Source organism: Trachypithecus francoisi, unplaced genomic scaffold, assembly GCF_009764315.1.
Source record: "Trachypithecus francoisi isolate TF-2019V2 unplaced genomic scaffold, Tfra_2.0 Lachesis_group14, whole genome shotgun sequence".
NCBI lineage: Eukaryota > Metazoa > Chordata > Mammalia > Primates > Cercopithecidae > Trachypithecus > Trachypithecus francoisi.
Window position 1 is genome coordinate 2,071,399 of NW_022681459.1, and position 18,385 is coordinate 2,089,783.

The 18,385-nt window shown below is 35.4% G+C and overlaps 1 protein-coding gene across 3 annotated transcripts in view; it reads left to right on the forward strand.

Annotated features, from left to right (window-relative positions):
* Positions 1–18,385, forward strand: part of USP25 (ubiquitin specific peptidase 25) — a 145,837-nt gene that overhangs the window by 42,592 nt on the left and 84,860 nt on the right. For all 3 annotated transcript variants that reach the window (XM_033232183.1, XM_033232184.1, XM_033232185.1), the window contains exons 4-5: positions 4,797–4,920; positions 17,360–17,522. In XM_033232183.1, the coding sequence (XP_033088074.1) occupies positions 4,797–4,920; positions 17,360–17,522 (287 nt within the window). The remainder of the gene's footprint in view (positions 1–4,796; positions 4,921–17,359; positions 17,523–18,385) is intronic.

The following is an 18,385-nucleotide window of genomic DNA, read 5'->3' on the forward strand; positions in this document are numbered from 1 at the left end:
ACTTTTCCAGCATTAAAGACTGCTATTCCTCTATACCAGGGATTGGAGGCTCAGATTCCCAGCTGGGGTACAGGTGTGCCTGTATATTGAACCCTTCGCTATCGGAGCTGCTAGGAGAGGCTGGAGTAGCTGGAGCCATTTAGTGTGGTCATTCTAGCCACAAGCAGCTTTATCCTTTTACACCCATGTAAGGTACAAGATACGCAAGGATACAAGGGCAAGGAAGATAATGTGAACGTGTATGGCTCGCCAAGTTGGGGATGGGGGCAAAATGGAGAGTGAATATTCTATCTAAAGAGAGCTGCTGCTGCTGCTACTACTACAACACTAGCTTTGTCACAATGATTATTGCCATGCAGGGATCATGTAACCAGGTTTTCTGATTTTTTTTTTTCCTCCCGGAGCATGAGGGAAGAAATACTTATTACCGTACACATACAGTCTCCTAATCTTTATCTTTTGCCAGTTATTTCAGATATTTTTAAATCACATTGTAAAAACCAAAGAAAACCATTTTCAATTATGATTTGTTTCATAAAAAACATTTATGTCTAAGAACATGGAATAGATGGTGATTTTTGTTATTTTTGCTCTCAGGACCCCTTTACACTCATAAAAGTTATTGAGGACCTCAGAGCTTTTGTGTACATAAAATTTACTATATTAGAAATTAAAACTGAGAAAAGCTTAGGCTATTAATTCATATTAAAATATCAATCTATGATGTTTGAATAACATATTTTATGAAAAATACATTTTCTGAAACAAAATGGTGAGAAGAGTACATTGCTTTACATTCTTGCAAGTCTTGAATGTCTGCCATGTTAGAGGAGAACTCCAATGTGCTTCTGAAGGTTTGCATTGTTGCGGTAAGTTGTTTTGGTTGAAGTTTGTGAAGAAAATCTGGCTTTACACAGATAATAATTTAGAAAAGGGAGGAGTATTTTAACTGATAATCAGATAATAATGGATATTCTTTTTAATGCTGTACCCAAACTTAACAGATGGTAATTTCTTAAAGATTAGTTGTGATGTGGAATTCAAAATCTCATCAGTTATTCTATAGTGGTATTAATGACCTTTTCATATTATGTTGCATTAAAATCCATTAATGTTTCTTGCTTTTTGAATGGATCTTTTACCTATGCATGATTTTGTAACACTGTGCATTGGTAATTTGAAAAGATTTCTTTTTAAATGCTTGAAGAATGTCTACTATAAGAAAAAGTTGAATTTGTTAATATCACCACTCATATACAAGCCTTTAAGTATTGAGAAGATATCAAGCTCACACTGGTAGAAACAGGTTTTTCAAAGTTTAGATTTTTACTTGAAAATTCCATAGTAATCATTGTCAACAGATACATTTGTTTTCCTTAGAGCAACAGGCTCACTTTTTTTCTCAGACAACATCTGCTAAATACTGAAGTCTGAATCATTCTAGTTTGTAGTTTGTTAGTTTTCCTTTTAAATAAAAATTGCATTCCATGGGAAAAATCAGTTGAGCTGTAACTCATTTTGCACTAGTTATTAGCAACAGCATACTGTGGCTATATCGCAGAAGTACTTTATGTGTACTTCTTATGTTAGAATTAAGCATAAATCAACGTTTGAGATTTTATAAAATTAGGTTTAATCTTTTCGTCAAGAACATAATTCTAAAAGAAACGGACTTGGCTTCTGTTTAAAACAGTGAGTGTGTGTCTTTTTGACTAATACAATGAATTACACAACTTGGTGCTGCTGCCTTGATTTGTGCTAAAGATGCTGCAGTTTCATTCAATATTGTTTTGCATCATTGGTGCAAATGTGACTACAGTACAAAAGGCAAATAATATCTGAGTATTATTATTTTTTTATTTGAGGACCTTCCTCCCTTTTTTCAGAGGGGCCCTGGGGACCCCAAGGATCAATGGAACATATTTGAAGAACTGCTAGCAAGGCAGAAAGATCACTGGAGTTAGGAGTTAGAAGACTTAAATTTTGAAGCCTGTGCACCATTCTGTCTTCTTACGATGTGCGTCATTTCTCAGAACTTCAGTGATTTCATTTATAAAATACGTTGGGGGGAAAAAACACATTTTTTTTTTGCTTTTTTGTTGCTTGAATTACAATTGATAAATTAGGAAAAGGTGAAGTGTAAGTTGTTGCTATTTTTAAATTAGTTTTGGCTGTAGCCCATTTGTTTTACTTTTCAGTCATGATACAGTAAACATTCTAGAAATTTTCAAATAAGGAATTTAATACAGGGAAGATTAGGTTCTTTAAAAAAAAAATCACTGGAAGTACTAGAGGAAAGCTCTAGCTCAGCCTTCTGAAATGACTCCCACATCATTGCAGGACTGATCAGTTAGGGAAGCTGCTACTTCTGTCACAGTTAGGAAAGCGGCCTCTAGGACTACTGAGTTCAAGAACATACTTCTATAGCTGCAGCCCAGGAAACAGGAAGCCTGGATTAGGTAATTGCCACTGAGCTATGCCTGGAAGTTGGAATGCAAAGTCTAGTTGCCATTTATATTCCATCTCTTGACATTCTTAAAGCTGGAAATTGGAGCCTGGAATACTACTGTAGAACAACTTAAATCTTTTCAATCACACTAGAGAAAACAGCCAGAGGCAACAGGATAATGTCTTCCCCCCATCACTCTGCCTTCCGTATCTCATGTTAGTGCATTCTAATGGATGAGGCCTAAATTTCATCCAAAACCCTAACTGCCAGTGAATAAGGAAGATAGTTTTTCTGTTTTTTTTTTTAATGTTTAGTTTCTATAGTTGAAGAAAGTAAACTTAGGAGAATGAGATAATGGAATCTGACTGCTGATTAATCACATACCTAAACCCTGTTTTTCTGCTTCTCTGTGATTTTCAAATTGTTTCCACTTTTCATTGTCCTTTAATTACTTACCTAAGTTCTAGCCATTTTAATAACCAAGATAGCTTTCATATTTATGAGGCATTCCATACCTTTTTTTCCTCACTGCTTCATCAGTATTTATGCTCAACTGTCCAGTTCTGGGTTACACTCATCTTCAGCTGTTGTCTGGGTGGACTTGGATTTTGTAACCAGACTTATAAAACCTTTGGCCTGCTGTGGTCTGTAAAGTGATTCACCATTTCAATTACTATGCTATATAAATCTTTCACATTTTATTTGCTTGAATTTTTTTTTGGGGGGGGCTCTACTTAATATACTTCTGTGAAGTTTTTTTATAATCTCTAAAGACATTAAAAAAGGCACCACTGCCTCCTTCCATGATCAGGTATTCTTTCTAATATTTTAAATCTTCTTACAAGCTACTGTTTGGAGAACCTGTGGAGAAAAATAGAAGTAGACTCTGGAAAACATCAATAAATATTACGTTTTTTCATTAAATATGTAATATGCTTTTCTAGCACCTATGTAAAACCTTATAGCCCTATGGTAAAATAAAGCCACCTTATCCATCCTCTATCCTCTTTGTTTTTTTTTTTCCTCTTCTAAAGTTGTATGATTACAAAGAAAACATTTTTAACATGTCTAAAATACACCAGCCTGGGCAACAAGCAAAAGCTTGTATCTACAAAATATTAAAAAGAAAATTAGCCAAGTGGTGCATGCCTGTAGTCCTAGCTACTCTGGAGGTTGAACGGGTGGGAGGATCACTGGAGCTCAGGAGTTTGAGATTGCAGTGAGCTATGATCATGCCACTGCCCTCTAGCCTGGGTGACACAGTGAGACCCTGTCTCTAAAAAATAAAATACAAATAAGTAAAATGAAGGCAAAACATGTCCAAAATACAAATAAGCATAATCCCAACCATGAAAAGATAATAACAGATAGTTTCTGTTTCTGATCATATTGTTCTGATCATAATCACCTGTTACCACTTCCCTACTTAACAGTATACTATGGTTTCTATCATTGTTTAAATGATAATGGGAGTATTTATCATTGGCATCGTCTGGGGGAAATTGACCAATATATATTGGGAAATTGGATTAAAAGTCATTTTTATTGAAGGCGGTATTGGTTGTAACCTTTATTCTTTGGAAAAAGAATTAATACTTAATAGCATCAAGGCCATTATTTTCTGTTAGAAGAGGGCTAGTTTCATTCACTTGTATATTTCTTCATTTTTGTGAAATGAGAATCTTGTTTTAAATGAAAAGGACTGCATATTTATTAAATAATTCAGATTGTGTAGAAGTATTTAAATAGAAAATAAAAGATTCTTATACTTCCTCCTCCTATAACTTTTTTCCTCAGAGTTAACCACTGTTAATAGTTTGGCACATTCTTCCAGAATTTAAAAAATGTGTATGTAAATGTACATCTGTGGTCAGTTTCTGAAACATCAATTTTTGAGGGCAAATTGTTAATTACTGTAATTTGATAATGTCTAGATGGTAGTAGTATGGACAGAATGTAATGTGTATGTAATTGGGTTAACTTCAGAAAGCAGAAATGTAAATGTTTAATTGTATTGATTTCAATTTTTGTTGATAAACTGTTCTCAGCAGTCTCTCTTCTTACTAGCTTTTAATAAGAGACCTCATAGTAAATATGGAGATTTTCTGCAGTGAAATATATTTCTACTTACTGCTTTAGGTATATTTTATCAAAAAAATCATCGAGTTACTGAGTATAACCAGTTAAAAATGTGTTTACATTTATTTTTAGATAGGCTTTTAGAAATACAAAATTAGTTGCTACTGACTGGTTTAAATAGTATTATTGGATATAACATCTCCATAATAAGAATTACCTTTCATTTTGTTTTACTTTTAATTTTGAGAAAGATAGTTTTGCTTTTCAGATGTGATTGATCTCACTGGAGATGATAAAGATGATCTTCAGAGAGCAATTGCCTTGAGTTTGGCCGAATCAAACAGGGCATTCAGGGAGACTGGAATAACTGATGAGGAACAAGCCATTAGCAGGTAAAAACATAATTTGTATAAAGCAGATATAAGTACTTTTAAAAATAGAAATCATTAATTGGGTTAAATTAATTTTAAGAGGTAATAAGATATACTGTTACTCTAAACTAGTAATATGCTTGTGTATTTTTAAATTTTATGTAACGAAAATCTTCATATTTAGTTTTGATTGCAATTGGGTTTAGATTTTTAAGATTTTGGGTTGGTGTTATGAGGAATTACATTTAGGTACATATTTTAATATTGTTTTCATTTTTTTTGTCCTCTAATCTTTTTTGGATGCACTGTTCAATTTAGAACAATTTATAGCAAGGGTTAGCATCCTTTTTCTGTAAAGGGCTAATAGTAAATATTTTTGGCTTTGTTGGCTATAGGGTTTCTGTTATAGCTATTCAGCTCTGGTGCCATAATGCAAAAGCAGCCATAGCTAATACATAATATAATGAGCTTGGCTGTATCCTAATAAATCTTGGTGTATAAAGGCAGCTAGTTGAATTTGTCCCCTCGACTGTGGTTTGCCCACCTCTGATCTATAGTATGATAATATGTTTATATATTTTTTTCAAATAAATGGGCAGGGCTCCAAGATGTGTGCTAGAATGCTGTTTTTAATTTAATAACCAAAACTTTTTAGTTTGAAACAGTTCGATTCACCTAAGGACTAAAAAATACATTTGGTTTTCATAATACCTCTAAAAATGGAGATACAGTAATTTAATAAACCATTAAATTATAACTAACTGTAATCCTCCAAAGAACTATTTGAAGGTAGTGGTAACTCTATGTTACTGCAGAAGAAATTTAGCTTGCAAGAGGTTAAATGCTTTTTCCAAAGGCACACAGCTCAGATGCGTCTTATGACTTTAATGCTCTGTTCCTTTAACATAGTCCTTTGGTAACAGAATGTACCAAATTTCTCAGGTAATTTTTCTTGGCATAATATCAATAGGATATTTCTTTCCAAGTAATCAAAGATTACTATATGATAGGAAATGTTTCAAAATGCTATATTTAGCAAAGGTATATAATTTTTTATCATAATGCAACTTTTTAATGTCTTTAAATGTTACTTTGGAAACTACATTATATTATGTAAAGACTTAATTAAAATCTGTTGTCTGCTGGGCGCAGTGGCTCAGGCCTGTAATCCCAGCACTTTGGGAGGCCAAGGCGGGCGGAACACGAGGTCAGGAGATCGAGACCATCCTGGCTTACACGGTGAAACCCCGTCTCTACTAAAAATACAAAAAAATTAGCCGGGTGTGGTGGTGGGTGCCTGTAGTCCCAGCTATTCAGGAGGCTGAGGCAGGAGAATGGGATGAACCCGGGAGGCGGAACTTGCAGGGTGCCCAGATTGCACCACTGCACTCCAGCCTTGGCGATAGAGCGAGACTCCGTCTCAAAAAAAAAAAAAAAAAAAAATCTGTTGTCCCCCTCATTAGTTGTGGCTAATATTTATTGTCAGGAATTTTAAATGAAAACCAAAAAATACATAGTTAGGCTTGTTTTCTGAAGCATTTGAGAAATTCTGTGAATTGGGCTTTTTCTTTTTCTTTTTATAACGTGTATTGCAATACATAATTGTCTTGAATAATTATAAAACTTGGTAATACTTAAACTTTGAGAAATATTTTAAATACAAAACACATGAGTTGGATTTCATATGTAAGGGGCATGATTTTATGTGAAAAGGGTTATGAAAAGAATGTATACTTGATACAAATATTATTTTTAAAATTATACTTTTGTTTATATGAATCTATATGAGCATATGAATATAAAATGTATGTGAGCTTATATACCCAATTAGTATCAGTAGTTCTATTATGTGTTTTCTAATTAAAACAACATGTACTAATTGTATAATAAAAGTAAGATAATATAAAAAGGGATGAAGGCCGTTCCTAATTTGATACTCAGTTCAATGTATATGTTATATTATTGTTTTGGATAGTTGTTTTTATCCAAAATGGCAAAACAAAATCTCTGCAGATAATGCTTTTTTTTCATTCTAGGTCTTTTACATTTTAATATAATTTAAAAATAGTAAATATTTAGTAGATATTATTATTGTAGGTGACATAGAGATTTGGCATAGTGTAACATGCCATAAAACTATACTCCCTAGAAGTAAAAGATTCATATTAATTATGTGTAAATTCAATAACCCGTAATGAACAAATGGGTGTTCAATGCAAAATATGCATTTAATAAACTCATATGTAAATCATGTTGTATTAGAAAAAGGGGATGTGGAGAGTTCTAGCTAAACATTATCAGAGATATATTTGCTCCTATGGGTTTATTAAGGTATAGAACTCTAAATTCAAAAGAGAAGATGATGCATTTTAAAGGAAGACATTTATATATTATGCTAAAAGTAAATTAACTCCTTCTTCATTACTGAAGTTCATATAGGGAAAATCTTTGCAAATAAAATTCCAGAATCATTTGCTTATTATATTTTAGTAGAGATAATTTAATGTGAAGTTACACATTAGGATACTACATTGTGTATAATTAGATGAGATAAAGCCTATATTTTTACATCTTAGAATCCTGTGTTTAGACATTTATATATTTCATGATAAAATTTTTTAAGTAGAACGTTTTTAAAGTATTTATATACTTTTTAGTGTCAGAATTGGATGTATTTATTATTTCTTGATTGTCACTTCCAGGACACAAGTGGAATAGGGACAGTTGAAATTTGTTAATAAACTACATTGTGACTGGTTTGTGTCTATAGTATATTTCTTGTGAAAATGGCTTGCCTCATGAAATAACTTTGAAGTGCCTCATTAGAAGATATTGCTAAGTTTTCTAGCTAAAATTCTTACAAAGAGCATGCACCTTCAACTATTTCAAGAAATGGTAGATTGCAGATTATCTTTTTTCCTCATTACTTCTGTGTTTCAGCTAGTTATTTCTTATTATCTTCAGCCTGGAGTTGCCATTGGGGAAAGAAAGAAGGATCATGTCCAGGAATAGTCAGGGTGGAATTCTGAATTATTAAAATAGGTCTGTATAACACCTGCATTTTTTATCCTTATCATTACTGAGGAAGCAGCTGTGAAGGGGAACTGCCTAAAGATGTTGTGTGAAACAGGAGTGGATGAGGGAGGCAGAGTTAGAAATCTTTTAAAATTGATCTTTAAGGAGGATTTCAGTGCTCAATAATACCAGATACTTGTGGATGCTAAGGAGCATGGAAGGGCCATCGAATAACCATCAAGGTGCATTATGTCAGGTTATAGATGGCCTGGAAAAGTAAGAAATATGACACAGATTAGTTTCCGGGGCCACAAGGTTGTGGCTGTAGGTGACTGATGAACAGCAACAGTGCAACTTGAAAAAGTATCAGCAACAGTGAGGTACCACTGATATCCCCAGGAAGAGAGGTCAACTGGCCGATGTAATCAGTCTGTCCGGCTGGCAGGAGCCACACCCCATGCAGTCAGATACACAGGTCAGCTTTTGGTAGGAGTCACACGTCTGACAAGTCGTGGTAGCCTCTGTGTTAGAAACATAGCGTTCCTTAATGTGTACTTTGCATATGATTGCAGATGTGATTCTGTTTTGGGTATTATGATTGTGGCAGGGGTGGTGGTCTGGGTTGTGCAAGTTTGATCAAAAGCTTTATTCTGTTCATCTCATTGAAGAACACATTAGAGCATTCATCCATCACAGTGGCTAAAATTAAAAAGACTGATGGGAAGTGATGTCAGCAAGATCACTGATTAGAGTTGCTTGGCTCTCATCCCTCTCGCGAAAAGGAACCAGAACAATAAATAAGTTTCTTTTATCTGGAGTGACTGAGGAAATGCACTGGAGAGCACCAGGAGAACGGCAAAGTCCCTATGGAGCATAGAGTCAAGAATAGCTCCACAGGGAGGAGAGCAAAGTATCCTGTCTCTGCCATACTGTCTCCCCTGCCAGGACTGAATCAGAGCCGGGAGTTCCTCTTCTAGGAAGGAAGGTAAGCTGGGAATCATCAGAACTCATCACCGCCGCAGATGCCAGCAGTCACTGCTACAGGAGAGTTCCCCAGTCCTCGCAGGTCCCAAGTCCAGCATAAACAGTTGCTGAAAGTACATGTGGCTGCATTCCCCCAGAGCAGGAACCTTTTTGACACTGCACCCCTGCAATCCGGGCAGCTGAGGGATGGCACAACTGTGATGAAACCAAGCCCACATCTGGAGTGCTTCTGACTTGGAGGCCAGTAGCCACTCTGTATCCCAGAGGCATTGCCTTCTTTCTGCAAAGTTCACACAAGTGCCTCTAGCATTAATATTCTGGCTACTTGGAGCCTAGGCTCAAAGTTATTACTGGGGCCCTGATGCCTAAACCCACAAGGCTCCCTATTACCTAGGGAAGCAGGTGGGCCTGCATGGCAGGGCAGCCCTGTGCAGCCACTAGGCTAGTGTACACCTGTCCCTGGCTCAGTAGCTGGCCTGGAGGTGGCCCCACCCCAAGGGAGAGAGTAGTGTACAGCTGGTGGGCCTGTGTGAACTTGCTCCCAGCTTGAACAGCTGGCCCAAAGGTTGTCTGCTTGTATCACTGGAGGATTCTGCACAGCTGCTGGGCCACAATTGCCTGCCTTTAGTCCAGTAGCTGGTTTGGAGGCATTCTATCCACAGCTCAACCCTGCATCACCAGAGTCACGCACAGCCTCCAGACCTGCATGCATCTACCCCTGGCCTGATAGCCAGCCCAGCAGTAACCCTGCCATTCAGGAAAGACCATCGTACAACCTTTCTGGCCTGCTGCATCAGCATGTGCCTGGCCAGCAACCAGCCTGTTGCCCCCAACTCCAGAAAAACCATGCCACCACAGTCATGGTCTACTGCACACTAGGTCACTGAGATAATCACGGACATCGCAGGTGAGGATTCCAGCTGAATAATGTGTATGGAGACCACACTACTGAGTCCACCCTGAACCAAAGCCAACACACCATTTCCAATCAGCACGCTAGGCCCCATCGATAGGAAAAAGCCTCTTCTTACGAAAGCTGCTCATTAAAATTGGAAAAAGCAATTGTTCATTAGATGCACAGATACCAACATAGAGACAGAAGAATCATGAAAAAGCACGGAAACCTGTCACCTCCAAACCTGGTGTCCAAACCTGGCACCACAATGCACCTTTAGTAACAGAATCGAAAGAAAAGAATATTTATGAAATGCATGAAAAATAATTCAAAATAATGACATTAAAGAAACTTCTGAAATGTAAGAGAATACAACGATTTAACGAAATTAATAAAAAAATTCATGAGCTGAGTGAGAAATTGAACAAAGATATTACAGAGAGGAACAAAACAGAAATCTTGGAGCTTGAGGAATTCAGTGAATGAAATAAAAAAAAAATACAATTGAGAGTCACAGTAACAGACTAGAACAAGCAGAATAATGCATTTCTGAACTTGAAGACAGATCTTTTGAAATAACACAGTCAGAAGAAGAAGAAAAAAAGAAAACCAAAGAATGAAGAAAGCCTGTGGGACTTACCAAACACCATTAAGCAAATCTATATTCATATTATGGGAGTGCCAGAGAAACAAGAAGTGAAGAAAGGCATAGACCACCCATTTGGTTAAATAGATTGTCTGTTCTCTTCTTCACTTCTTGGAAGAAAGTATTGGGAAGTTATGGACATCTAGGAATAAAAAGATTCCCAATAAAATTCAACCCCCGAAAATCCTCTCAAAAGTACACAATTCTAAAAGCTGTAAGACAAAAACATTACGTCACATGTACGGGAATTCCCGTTACGCTGTCCGTACATTTCTCAGCAGAGACTGTACAAGACAGGAGAGAGTGGGATGACATATTCACAGTGCTGGGAAAAAAATAAATAAATAAACTGTCAGCAAGGAATATATCCTTAAGAAATGAAAAAGAAATAGAGACGTTCCAGACAAACAAAGGTGACATAATTCATCACCACTAGACTGGTCTTACAGAAACACCGGAAATAATAGGAAATGAAAGAATGATTAATATCTTGAAAATATGTGAAAATATAAAACTCATCAACATAGGCAAATCCATAATCATATTCAGAATACCCCAGTGCTATAATGGTGCTGTGTAATTCCTTCAGTCCTCTAATATGAAGGTTTAAAGTTAAAAAGGTCAGAAACATCAACAGCTACAATTAGTGGCTGAGGAACACATGAAAGATAAAGATGTGACTGGGTGCGGTGGCTCGCGCCTCTAATCCCAGCACTTTCCCAGCTGAGGTGGGCGGATCATCTGAGGCCAGGAGTTTGAGACCAGCCTGATGAACATGAAAAAACCCAATCTCTACTAAAAATACAAAATTAGCTGAGCATGGTGGTTCATGCCTATAATCCAAGCAACTTGGGTGGCTGAGACAGGAGTATCGCTTGAACCCGGGAAGTGGAGGTTGCGGTGAGCTGAGATCATGCTCTTGCACTCCAGCCTGGGCGACAAGAGCGAAACTCTGTTTCCAAAAAAAAAAAAAAAGATGTAAATTATAGCAATCAAAACACTAAACATGGCGGGGTAGCGGGGTGAGGGGAAAAAGTCTAGATTATTTTTGTGTGACCAAAGTTAAGTTGTTATTAGCTTAAAATAGTCTGTTGTGACTATAAAACTCTTTATGTTAGCTCCATGGTAACCACAAGAAAAATTATAGTAGATAGACAAACGAGAAAGGAAACAAAGCTTAGCATTATAGAAAACCACCAAACCATGGAAGTAAACAAGAGGGGAAGAATCAAATGAAGGATCTTCAAAATATTGAGAAAACAAAATAGCACGAGTAAATTATTACTTATCAGTAGTAACCATGAATGTAAGTGGATTAAATTCCCCAATTAAAAAATACAGAGCAGCTAGATGGATTAAAAAAAAAAAAAAGACCCAACTATATGTTGCCTACAAGAGACATACCTCATCATTAAATATAAACATAGACTGAAAGTGAAGGGATGGACAGAGATACCCCATGCAAATGCAAACCAAAAGTGAGCAGAAGTAGCCATACTTGTACTAGATACAGTAGGCTTTAAGTAAAAAACTGTAAGAAGAGACAAAGTCATTACGTAATAATAAAAGGATCAATTCGCCAAGAACAAAACTGTAAATAAATAAGCACTGGACACCAGAACATCCAAATAGATAAAGAAAATATTATTAGATTTAAAGGGGGAAATAGACTCCAGTACAACAATAGTAGGGACTTCAGCATCCACTTTTAACAATAGACAAATGATTTAGAAACATGAGACTTAAAGTACACCGTGGACATTTACAGAACATTAACAGCTGCAGAATACACATTCTTCTCAACTGTACATGGAATATTCTCCAGTAAAGATCATATGTTAGAGATGGTATCAGGTATTTTACCGGATCACAACTGTATAAAACTAGAAATCAACAACAAGAAAAACATTAGAAACCAACAAATACATGGAAGTTAATATGCACCTTAATAACCAATGGGTCATTGAAGAAATTAAAAGGTAGTTAGAAAGTTCGCTGGGACAAAGGAGCATGGAAACCACATTATACCAAGACCTGTGGGACACAGTGAAACCTGTTCTAAGTGGGAAGTTTATGGCAATAAATGCCTGCATCAGAAATGAAGAAAGATTTCTAATAAACAGCTTAACTGTGCAACTCAGAGAAACTTGAAAAGCAAGAACAAACTAAACCCAAAATTGGTAGGATGGAAAGAATAAAGCTTAGAGCAGAAGTAAACAAATGGAGACTAAAAAAGCAATTCAAAAGATCAATGAAATTTTTTTGAGAAGATAAACAGAATTAACAAACCGTTAGACTAAGAAAAAAAAAAGACTCAAATAAGTCAAACCAGACATGAAAAATGGAACATTACTAATGTATCACAGAATTGGAGGATCACAAAAGACTATTATGAACAACTGTATACCAACAAATTCTAGAATATAGAAGAAATGGATAAATTCTTGAACATACAACCTACCAAGATTAAATTGAGGAGAAATGGAAAAAAATAAGCAGACCACAATGAGTGAGAGAATTGAACTACTAAAGCCTGACATAAAAAAAAAAGCCCAGTTTCTGATGGCTACATTACCGAAGTCTATCAAACATTTAAAGAGCAACTAATATTAATTCTCAAACTATTCTGGAAAATTAGAGAGGAGGGAATACTTCCAAACTCATTTTATGAGGCCAGCATTACCCTGATTCAAAAACTAGACAAGGATACAACAAAAATAAAACTACAGGCCAGTATCCCTGATGAACCTAGATGCAGAAATTCTCAACAAGATTCTAGCAAGCCCAGTTCAACAACATATTAAAAACATCATCCACTATGATCAGGGTTCATCCCAGAGATGCAGGGATGGTTCAACATACACAAATCAATAAATGTGATGCATCACATTAACAAAGAGAATGAAAACCATATAATTTCAGTAGATGCAGAGAAAAGCACATTACAAATTTTAACATCCCTTCATGATAAAAACTCTCAAAATAGAGAAAGTATGTACCTCAACACAATAAAGACCATAGTTGAGAAACCCACAGCTAGTAGTATGCCGAATGGGGAAGAAAATGAAAGCTTTTCCATTAAGATCAAGAACTTAACAAAGATGCACACTTCCAGCAATCCTATTCAACATAGTAATGGAAGTATTTGAGCGGTTAGGCAGGAGAAAGAAATAAAAGACATCGAAATTGGAAAGGAGAAAGTAATCTGTTTTCAGATGATATGATCTTAAATATAGAAAACCCTAAAGAGTTGACCAAAAAACTGCTAGAACTCATAAGTGAATTCAGTAAAGTTGTAGGACACAAAGTTAATGTACAAAAATCAGCACTTGTATATGCTAATTGTGAGTTATTTTAAAAATTAAGAAAATTTCATTTACAATAGCTACAAAAAGTCAAGATACCCTAAGAATAAACTTAAAGAGATAAAAGATCTCTACACTGAAAACTATAAAACATTGAGCAAAGAAATAGAAGACACAAACAAGTGGAAATACATCATATGTTCATGGATTAGAAGAATTAATATTGTTAAAGTGGCCATACTACCTAAAGTCATCTCCAGACTTACTTCAGTCCGTATCAAAATTCCAGTGACACTTCAGAGAATTAGAAAAGACAATCCCATAAATTCATATGAAACCACAAGAGAGCCCAAATAGCCAAAACAAGCCTGACGAAAGGAACAAAAGCTAGAGGCGTCACTACCTGACTTCCGAATATACTGCTAGAATGTAGTAAGCAAAACAATGACATTGGTGTAAAAAACAGACACGTAGACCAGTGGAACAGAATAGCCCAGAAATAGACACACATACAGCCAACTGATTTTTGACAAAACCTGTTACCTGGAGTAAATCTAAGAAATATGTAAGAATGTCCATGAAGTAAATGATTAAACATCATTAAGACACATTAAAGAATACATAAATATTTTGAAACATATGCTGTTTCATGAATTGGAATACTGACCATCGTCAAACTGGTCAGTTCTTCTTAAGTTGATTTATGGGTTTAGTTTGATCCCAATTAAAATACCATTAGTTTTGTTTTTGCTTTTTTAGGAAATCAAATGAGATGTCTCTCCCCCCCCCCCCCCGCCTTTTTTTCTTTCTGGTTGATCTATACAGCTTAAAGTATATGCATGTTTCTCAGTGAGTGTAATACTTCCCAAAAAGGGACTTGGGTGAGCTATAAAGTGGGATATGTTCAGTATTACTGCTATAGGCAATTTAACAACACAAAACTATAAAATAACACCCTGTCTTCCCCCCAAAGAAAACCACTGTGTAATAAAATTTAATGGAAACATGAACATCTACCATATGTAAATGCTTTAAACATTTAGTGTAGTGTGTGGAAGGAAAAGAGGCAGCAAAACATTTTGTCATCTTTTTATATTGCTTAATACCAAGGTCATGACCAATTTTGAGAAGATAAAGCAAGGTGATAGGTCAGGCTGGTTTTTGGTTTGTGGCTTATGAGTTTAGCCTTCAAACATTTTGTTATAGGCTATCTCTGAGCTCTCTGAGATTTACCTATTTTTTTTTCCTCTACCAGCTGGTAATAACTGGATTTTAGCTATTGCATGCCTTATGCTTAAGAGCTTGGGTGGTATCATTGGAAAGGCCTGGGAGGAACCCTTATGCAGGATTTTGCTTTATAAAAAGTTTGGATTTATGGTGCCAGTACTAGATTACAGAAGGGGATCAGGCATAGCAGTAGAGCAGTATTTGAGCTAGAGGGTGACTTTTACAATCAGTCAGTCAATCAGTAACCAAGAAGTAGCAGCATTTAATATCTTAATCATCCATTTACTTTAAAAACGTGTTTATCCCTCATTATGTAATGTTCCCTCTAGCAGTAAAGCACATTCTTGTTTCTACTTTTCAGACACTGATTGGAGACACTGGTTAATATTTTTGGCACAGTGATAAGTGTGTTTATTAAGTTCTTTAGGAACCAAGAGGAGATGGTAGGGGGAAACCTACTGAGGCATGCTGTAAAATTCTGGTGATAAAATATGTTTAAATTAAGAGGGTCACGAAATCATGGCATTCCCATTTCATCTACATTCTTTTCTTTTGCACCATAATTCTACCATGTGGTTTGGTTAAGGTGTATTATGATAAACCTATTTCTTTAAAACCCGTACTTTTGTTACAGTGAATGATGATATCTGCCATATGACTGAATTGAGCTACTTAGGGAATGGTTATTATTTTTAGATCGTAGGTGACTTTGAGGAGCAATGAGCAATTACATGCATCTCTTGAACTTTAATCAAAGTTGTTACACTTTGTACCTCATTTGACCTCTGTAAAGAAAGTTATATAGGAGTGCTGGGAAGATGTTGTCTTGGTTCATATCCTTAACTTTCTTGCCCTTCTAACTTCCTTTTTGGAATGGTGTGACAAATGGTTCAGGCGTTACTTGCTCCTAGAAGTACATTTGAGGCCACACATTCTTGCAAGTTCTGTGTGGGGAGAGAGAAGGCAAAGGAACTAAAAAGCTTACATTATCTCAATATATCAATGTGACGTTTCATTAAATATTTTATATGTAAACATACAAATCAAGTGGTGTATATTTTTTGGGAGAGCAGAAGAGGAGCATAAAGGAATTGACTATATTTAAAACATTTCAGAAGACCTTCCTGGGGTTTAGTATTCATAGACCCAGATCTGGAATATGAAAAATATACTTAGGGTGTATTGTGCAGAAGTCAGATGTCCTCAAGTTTTCTGTAACTGATGTATATATGAACCATTTCCTGCTTATATCTGCTCTGTTGACATTATTAAGAAGGATTTGTTTCTTGGTATAATTAGTAGTTAAATATAATGACAGATGTTCATATGCTATAGATTCAGGATTATGTCTGGTTTTTTTAGACTTTTGAGCACTTTATATTTTAGACTATGCTGTGGAATCCTCTTTTTACATAATTGTTGTCTATCTGCACTGGTACTAGTCAATTGCTGGGTACCTCTTCTATCTCTTACATAGGATCACTGGTACTACTTGTTTTATGGTATTTTTATCTACCTTTCCCAGAACTTACTCCATGTTTTAGTTTATCTCTAACTACCAAGATAAAAATAAGTTGGCTGTATCTAAATGTCTAAATATACATATATATTAAAAAAGGAACAAAATTTCCAAATGAGAATACTGCCATTTATAAAAGTCAATAAAAAGTTAAATATGCCCTCTATATACCACAGTCTTTTGTATTACAGTTACTTTTTATATACTGTACATTAACCTTTCTTTTTTGAGCATAAACTAGTCTTGTACAAATTCAGTTTGTTCTGGTTTTATTATTCTAATAAATATTTCATTAGTTTTTCCCAAAGGCAAACTTTTGGGCAAGGCAGTGAACTGTAGGTTTTCTTTTCCATTACTTGGCTGTCATAGGGACATAGATCTCAAGAATTGAAAGGAATCATAAAGTTTAACTCAGTTAACTTTTTTTTTTGTAGAAGAACTAAGTGGTCGGTGGTAAAAGTGCAACTTGTTCAGTTTTTAATGTTTTCTTGATTCAGAGTAATTGTTATAAGAAGTCATTATGTTACATTGTGGATACGTGCTTGAATCGTTATTTCTCAGAAAATCCATCTAGGTGCTATATATTCCTGGTACTAAATATCTGACTTGTTGAAATGTGATTTACTGTACTGTTATATAACACTACCATTTTATGTTTGAAATTTCATTTTTCTTAGGAAGAAAGGCTACACTTCTCTATGTATTAGCATTGACACTGCTAAAACCTCTATTTGAGTAAAGTTAGTATTAAATATTATTTCTTCAAATACATTATTCAAATCTTATGTAATGAAAGTGCTTTTAAAATGTGTGGTATGGCTGGGATATATCATTATATAATGCTGCATTTTTTTCCACCATTGCTTAAGAGTTCTTGAAGCCAGCATAGCAGAGAATAAAGCATGTTTGAAGAGGACACCTACAGAAGTTTGGAGGGATTCTCGAAACCCTTATGATAGAAAAAGACAGGACAAAGCTCCCGTTGGGCTAAAAAATGTTGGCAATACTTGTTGGTTTAGTGCTGTTATTCAGGTAAGGATCTTTCTTTGTTCAGTTCTTATTTGATGTGTATGATAGCTATGGAAAGTGAGTTGGTTATGTTTAAGTTGTGTACTTTATTTATTTATTTATTTTTTTATACTTTAAGTTCTAGGGTACATGTGCATAACGTTTATATCATGTATAACTCCCCAATGCAATCCCTCCCTCCTCCCCCCCTCCCCCTGATAGGCCCCAGTGTGTGATGTTCCCCTTCCCGAGTCCAAGTGATCTCATTGTTCAGTTCCCACCTATGAGTGAGAACATGCGGTGTTTGGTTTTCTCTTCTTGTGATAGTTTGCTAAGAATGATGGTTTCCAGCTGCATCCATGTCCCTACAAAGGACGCAAACTCATCCTTTTTGATGGCTGCATAGTATTCCATGGTGTATAAGTTGTGTACTTTAAAGTTTTTAATACACTCTTTAGTCTAATAAACTAGCTTGGAGATTGCCATATCCTCCCATCCCTCTTTCTTTTTGATTTCTAGTATGTGTTTTTAACAGTAGATCACTACTTACACCTTTCACTTATTTGGAATCAATTTATCCTTTCTTTCTGCTTTTAGGAATTGTTGGGGTGGAAATAATTTAGTATATATTTCCCTGCAAATTTATGGAAGCATTGTAACCAAGTTTGAAACCAGAGCTGGCTTTTTGTGGGTCAGATCAGATTTATTTGTATATACTAGACAATGTTGTTTATAGAATTGTAGACACTTAATATTTTTAATAAGAAGAGGCATTTTATTTGAGGTTGGTATAGATTTGCAAATAATTCTCTGGTTGCATATGAAATGATGTGGTGAATAAATATTGATAAATTAAGAATAACACATTATCTTTTTTTACTAAGAAA